This window comes from Notolepis coatsorum (assembly GCF_963971535.1).
Source record: "Notolepis coatsorum genome assembly, chromosome: 7".
In the NCBI taxonomy this organism is placed as follows: domain Eukaryota; kingdom Metazoa; phylum Chordata; class Actinopteri; order Aulopiformes; family Paralepididae; genus Notolepis; species Notolepis coatsorum.
Window position 1 is genome coordinate 1,301,956 of NC_140171.1, and position 7,500 is coordinate 1,309,455.

A 7,500-nucleotide genomic window follows, 5' to 3' on the forward strand; every position below is an offset into this window, starting at 1 on the left:
GGTATAAAGACACTATGGTAGTGAGTCATACTGGCCAGCAGCGTAACTAGTAAGAGTATGGTAAGGGATATGTACAGATATAGTATCTACAGGTAAAAAGGATTATATGCAGGTATATTCGGACAGATGTGGATAAATATACGGTATATATACAGCATCATTGTGCTATTGTACATAGTTATATATTACTGCCCCCACTGTGATTGGTTTACAAGAGCGAGTAATACCACACACATATTGTCAAGTCAAGTCAAGGCAGCTTTCATTTTATACCACATTTACAAATGACTAAAGCCAAACCAATGTGCTTCACAGGTATACATGATAAAAACACATACAATGCAGTAATAAGTAAAAAAAAATACACTAAAATGACAGAAAAAGGTATTGTACAATTTAAGAAAACTTAGAGCAAGGTGCAATATAAAAGAGACCAGAAATGAGATAAAAAGTAACAGAGTATAACAGCGGACGTCGTGTGCAAGTGGCAGGCTAACTCTGGTCCAAGGCCACGCAGGGAAAAGAGGTGCTTTTTGAGCAGCGATTTAAAGGCCTCTATAGGCTCTGGTCAGATCTTATGTGGGGGGGGGGGGGGGGCGAAGGCTCTTTCTCCCCTGGTTTTGAGCCTGGTCCTGGGCTCCTCCTCCTCCAGCAGCAGCTCTGTCTCCCCTGGTGTTGAGCCTGGTCCTGGGCTCCTCCTCCTCCAGCAGCAGCTCTGTCTCCCCTGGTGTTGAGCCTGGTCCTGGGCTCCTCCTCCAGCAGCAGCTCTGTCTCCCCTGGTGTTGAGCCTGGTCCTGGGCTCCTCCTCCAGCAGCTCTGTCTCCCCTGGTGTTGAGCCTGGTCCTGGGCTCCTCCTCCTCCAGCAGCAGCTCTGTCTCCCCTGGTGTTGAGCCTGGTCCTGGGCTCCTCCTCCAGCAGCAGCTCTGTCTCCCCTGGTGTTGAGCCTGGTCCTGGGCTCCTCCTCCTCCAGCAGCAGCTCTGTCTCCCCTGGTGTTGAGCCTGGTCCTGGGCTCCTCCTCCAGCAGCAGCTCTGTCTCCCCTGGTGTTGAGCCTGGTCCTGGGCTCCTCCTCCTCCAGCAGCAGCTCTGTCTCCCCTGGTGTTGAGCCTGGTCCTGGGCTCCTCCTCCAGCAGCTCTGTCTCCCCTGGTGTTGAGCCTGGTCCTGGGCTCCTCCTCCTCCAGCAGCAGCTCTGTCTCCCCTGGTGTTGAGCCTGGTCCTGGGCTCCTCCTCCTCCAGCAGCTCTGTCTCCCCTGGTGTTGAGCCTGGTCCTGGGCTCCTCCTCCTCCAGCAGCTCTGTCTCCCCTGGTGTTGAGCCTGGTCCTGGGCTCCTCCTCCAGCAGCAGCTCTGTCTCCCCTGGTGTTGAGCCTGGTCCTGGGCTCCTCCTCCAGCAGCAGCTCTGTCTCCCCTGGTGTTGAGCCTGGTCCTAGGCACCTCCAGCAGCTCTGTCTGCCCTGGTGTTGAGCCTGGTCCTAGGCACCTCCAGCAGCTCTGTCTGCCCTGGTGTTGAGCCTGGTCCTAGGCACCTCCAGCAGCTCTGTCTGCCCTGGTGTTGAGCCTGGTCCTAGGCACCTCCAGCAGCTCTGTCTGCCCTGGTGTTGAGCCTGGTCCTGGGCTCCTCCAGCAGCCTGGATAAGTCGGTGTGGAACGCATGCGTTTTTGTTCTATATTAGAGACTAATGTCTTTTTTGTTCCCCCCCCCCCCCCCCCCCCCCCCTCTGTCGTACTACAGATCATCGCCCCGCCCGAGAGGAAGTACTCCGTCTGGATCGGAGGCTCCATCCTGGCCTCCCTGTCCACCTTCCAGCAGATGTGGATCAGCAAGCAGGAGTACGACGAGGCGGGCCCCAGCATCGTCCACCGCAAGTGCTTCTAAGCGCCTCCGCCCCCCGCCCCTCGCCCCGGGGGTCCGCCCCGCCCCTCGCCCCGGGATCCGCCCCGCCCCTCGCCCTGGGATCCACCTCGCCCCTCGCCCCGGGGATCCACCCCGCCCCTCTCCCCGGGATCCCCCTCGCCCTATGGGATCCGCCTGTCTCGTCCGAGGACATTTCTGTTTGTTTTGTTTTTATACACATGTTGAACCTCAACATCTCGACGACTCGACGAGGAGGAGGAGGAGAGCGCCGCCAACATGTGGATTTGTAAACTGTACATAACTTTTATTTATTGTTTATGTCATTGTTGTGATATGTTTTTTTTTGCGTGATATATTATAGTACCGTCTTGTTATGTGGACAACGACGAGGGACTGAGTGACCATCTCCTTGAGTTGACTTTGAGAGGTGGTGGTGTTGTTGTTGTTACATCATCACACCTGTTCTCGGACCAACTATATAAGAAATGACCAAAAATCTAAACAAGAGAACAAAACAAATAAAAACATATATTTTCAGCAATGACTCCTGTTCATTCTCCCCTCCATGCACGAATCATTTAGCCTGTTGAAATGAGCACACCTCTGCTAAATACATACAGAAACCGATTCCTTTTGCAAGTACAGTTTGATTGATTGAATTGAATTGATTGATTGATTGATTGATTGATTGATTGATTGATTGATTGAAAACTTTAATTAACAGATTGCAGAATGGGTACAGTACAGTACAGCTCAATACACACAAGTGTTGCAGACCAGAGAAAGACTTTTGTCTTGTTTACATCAGGGTCCCCCATTTTCAATTCATCGTAACATATATGACATACAACCTATACAATACAATCTTTATTTAATCTCGAAGGATCATTGAGAGCAATAAGCTCTCATTTACAATGACGTCGAGAAATACAACACATAATAAATACAACAAAAAAAGAAACAAAGTCAATCGATTAAACGTTTGAAACAATTATAAACAACTGCAGATTGTGGTGAAGTGGTTTGTTATTAAAGATTTAAACTGACCAATAGATAATAATAATAATAATAATAATAATAATAATGCAGGACCTGCTCAGAGGTCTTTAATTGGCATTGGCTATTATCCACAACACACACATCGGAACACACACGCATGCATTGTCTGTAGGATCGCTGATGCGATTCGTCTCTGCGATTAACCCATCCCGTCGTCCTTCCCCCCCAAGGGCAGCCGGGAGCAGACAGGCGTCAACGTGAGCCGCGCCAGGGGACCAATCCAAGTGCTCCTGTCCGTCTTCGTCAAGGACGCCACAGCGTTAGCGATCTGTTGTTGTGCATGTTTTTCCATTGGGTTTATCTCTTATCGGGTGGGAAACCCTTGCGAGCACGGGGAGAACATGCAAACTCCACACAGAAAGGCCTGGGAGATCACCCACCTGGGTACCTGGCATCATGGAAACCTGGTCCCCAAGCGGGAATCGAACCCTGGACCTTCTGGCTGTGAGGCGACAGTGTTAACCACTACACCACCGTGCCGTACTAGATACTAATGCATTGAGTTTTAAAGTGTGTTGCAAAACATTCCATGTTCCTGGGGCATAGAAGGCGCTAAAGGCAGATTTTCCTAGTGCAAACTCTGGGAACCTTAACACTTTCTGCACCATACCCGACATTTCTCGAGAATTTGGACCCAGGCAAGTGAAACGCTTCATCCGAGCACCAACACGTTCAGCACACTTGATGCATATTTTGTGCCATTTCATGTCAGGGACCCGATGGACATCAATACTGGAAAAATCGCGATCAGACAATTGGAATATTCATTTAGGAATAACTCCTAGCAAAGGTAAGGACTATATGACATCAACCCTACTTTGATCCTACAATGATTTTCACAACGTATGTAGTATTCAAAACGTATGCCGTTGCTGACGATCGGAGCATCACAAAATGACCCCCCCCCTCCCCCCTTTGATGCCTTCACGATGAAACATAATACCTATTATATACCTTTGATTTGGAAATAATATCGTGTCCAGGCGAGCAACGCGAACGACTTTCGCAAAATGCACATAGCGCTCCATAACGCAGCTTCCAGGAATTAGCCCGGATCACTCTGAAACTATACAATATTCACCACGGGATAACATGCGATCGTTTACATGAACAAATTAACTCTTTTTTACACGTTGGACGAGAGATAGTGACTGTCAAATGAGCCATAGTATTGTCTCCATAGCTAGAATATAGATTATAGATATAGCCCTGCAAACATCGTGACGCACCGTGAAAATGCCTATATTTTAAAGCGTGGCCCATTGTCTACAGAGATGGGGATAATGGCTGGCGCTGAATGAGTTCCTTGTAATAGCCGATCACCAGAGCAAGGATGACAAGACCGACTTAACGAGGCACTTAAATCTCGGATGCTTGTACTCTGTTTCGAGGCCTCTGGCTCCAACGAGACATAACAAGGAGTGCAATGCCAAGTGTTAACGATACACCATGCAGCTCGAGAGCCAAGCTACACTATGTGTTTGGAATGTAAGGCCATTAAAGTGTTAACATGTTAATATTAGGGCTGTCAGTTTATCGCGTTAATTAGATTAATTAATTACACAGCAAATTATCGCGTTATGAAAATTAACTCAAAATGTATTACAAAAATTTAAAAAAAATTATAACATTTCTTTTTCTCATTCATTCCATAAGAACGTAGAATACACATTTACAGACTTTTTTAATATGGTCCATTTGCATGTTCTTGGTATCTGATTCTAGGGACATCTATGGATCTCAGTGAATGTATTCCCAGTGTCAGAAATACTGTGTCTGTTACTAGGCTTGAGTCAATTGGAATGAACCAAATGAGAATATCAATTAATTTTTTTTTGATCTTTGACTGTAAATAACACCATGCTCAAATTGACCAGACCTGAAAAATCTAAGCAAATGAATAGATGGAAGATGATTAAACAGAAGGTTTTGTACTAGATACAGTACTGAATTCTGCCATCCGGACACATGCAATTTGAAATATGATTATAGAATATCAGGCATAAAATGGTTATGCGATTAAAATGCGATTAATTAGATAAATGAATTACAAATCCTGTAATTAATTAGATACATTTTTCTAATCGCCTGACAGCACTAGTTAATATGTGTTACTAGTATCTATATAAGTGTTAATATATAAACCTTGTAAGATAAGATAAGATATTCGTTTATTGATTCCCTTGGGCCCCATGCATGTGCATATCAGAGCAATACACCAATATTATTATTATTCAAATAAACAGAGTTGTTAGTGTGAAAATAAACACGAGGCTTTATAGAGTTTAGAGGGAATTGCTTTGTGGACAACGACGAGGGACTGAGTGACCATCTCCTTGAGTTGGCTTTGAGAGGTGGTGGTGTTGTTGTTGTTACATCATCACACCTGTTCTCGGACCAACTATATAAGAAATGACCAAAAATCTAAACAAGAGAACAAAACAAATAAAAACATATATTTTCAGCAATGACTCCTGTTCATTCTCCCCCCCCCCCTCCATGCACGTGTCTATAAGGGAATCATTTAGCCTGTTGAAATGAGCACACCTCTGCTAGATACATGCAGAAACCGATTCCTTTTGCAAGTACAGTTTGATTGATTGAATTGATTGATTGATTGATTGAACATTTTAATGAACAGATTGCAGAATGGGTACAGTACAGTATGGCTCAATACACACAATTGTTAAGGGGATGCAGACCAGAGAAAGACTTTCGTCTTGTTTACATCAGGGTCCCCCATTTTCAATTAATCGTAACATATATGACATACAACCTATACAATACAATATTTATTTAATCTCGAAGGATCATTGAGAGCAATAAGCTCTCATTTACAATGACGTCGAGAAATACAACACATAATAAATACAACAAAAAAAGAAACAAAGTCAATCGATTAAACGTTTGAAACAATTATAAACAACTGCAGATTGTGGTGAAGTGGTTTGTTATTAAAGATTTAAACTGACCAATAGATACCAGTGCATTGAGTTTTAAAGTGCGTTGCAAAACATTCCATGTTCCTGGGGCATAGAAGGCGCTAAAGGCAGATTATTTTCCTAGTGCAAACTCTGGGAACATTAACACTTTCTGCGCCATACCAGACATTTCTCGAGAATTTGGACCCAGGCAAGTGAAACGCTTTATCCGAGCACCTTGGAACGCGTCCAGCACACTTGATGGATATTTTGTGCCATTTCATGTCAGGGACCCGATGGACATCAATACTGGAAAAATCGCGATCAGACAATTGGAATATTCATTTAGGAATAACTCCTAGCAAAGGTAAGGACTATATGACATCAACCCTACTTTGATCCTACAATGATTTTCACAACGTATGTAGTATTCAAAACGTATGCCGTTGCTGACGATCGGAGCATCACAAAACGACCCCCCCCCTCCCCCCTTTGATGCCTTCACGATGAAACATAATACCTATTATATACCTTTGATTTGGAAATAATATCGTGTCCAGGCGAGCAGCGCAAACGACTTTCGCAAAATGCACACAGCGCTCCATAACTCGGCTTCCAGGAATTAGCCCGGATCACTCTGAAACTATACAATATTCACCACGGGACAACATGCGATCGTTTACATGAACAAATTAACTATTTTGTACATGTTGGACGAGAGATAGTGACTGTCAAATGAGCCATAGTATTGTCTCCATAGCTAGAATATAGAATATAGATATAGCCCTGCAAACATCGTGACGCACCGTGAAAATGCCTATATTTTAAAGCGTGGCCCATTGTCTACAGAGATGGGGATAATGGCTGGCGCTGAATGAGTTAATTGTAATAGCCGATCACCAGAGCAAGGATGACAAGACCGACTTAACGAGGCACTTAAATCTTGGATGCCTGTACTCTGTTTCGAGGCCTCTGGCTCCAACGAGACATAACAAGGAGTGCAATGCCAAGTGTTAACGATACACCATGCAGCTCGAGAGCCAAGCTACACTATGTGTTTGGAATGTAAGGCCATTAAAGTGTTAACATGTTAATATTAGGGCTGTCAGTTTATCGCGTTAATTAGATTAATTAATTACACAGCAAATTATCGCGTTATGAAAATTAACTCAAAATTAATTATAAAAAAATAAAAATAAGAAAAATTATAATTTTTTTCCCCTCATTCATTCCATAAGAACGTAGAATACCCATTTACAGACTTTTTTTATATGGTCCATTTGCATGTTCTTGGTCTCTGATTCTATAGGGACATCTATGGATCTCAGGGAATGTATTCCCAGTGTCAGAAATACTGTGTCTGTTACTAGGCTTGAGTCAATTGTAATGAACCAAATGAGAATATCAATAATTTTGTATCTTTGACTGTGAATAACACCATGCTCAAATTGACCAGACCTGAAAAATCTAAGCAAATTAATAAATGGAAGATGATTAAACAGAAGGTTTTGTAGATACAGTACTGAATTCTGCCATCCGGACACATGCAATTTGAAATATGATCATAGAATATAGAATATCAGACATAAAATGGTTATGCGATTAAAATGCGATTAATTAGATAAATGAATTACAAATCCTGTAATTAATTAGATAAATGTTTCTAA

General features: G+C 43.8%; 1 protein-coding gene across 1 annotated transcript in view; it reads left to right on the forward strand.

Moving 5' to 3' along the window:
* acta1a (actin alpha 1, skeletal muscle a) overlaps positions 1 to 2,390 on the forward strand; it is an 8,928-nt gene extending 6,538 nt beyond the window's left edge. The window contains 1 exon segment of the mRNA XM_084319439.1: positions 1,731 to 2,390. Coding sequence (XP_084175565.1) covers positions 1,731 to 1,874 — 144 coding nt within the window. The 3' untranslated portion in view covers positions 1,875 to 2,390.
* Positions 2,391 to 7,500: the final 5,110 nt, after the last annotated feature.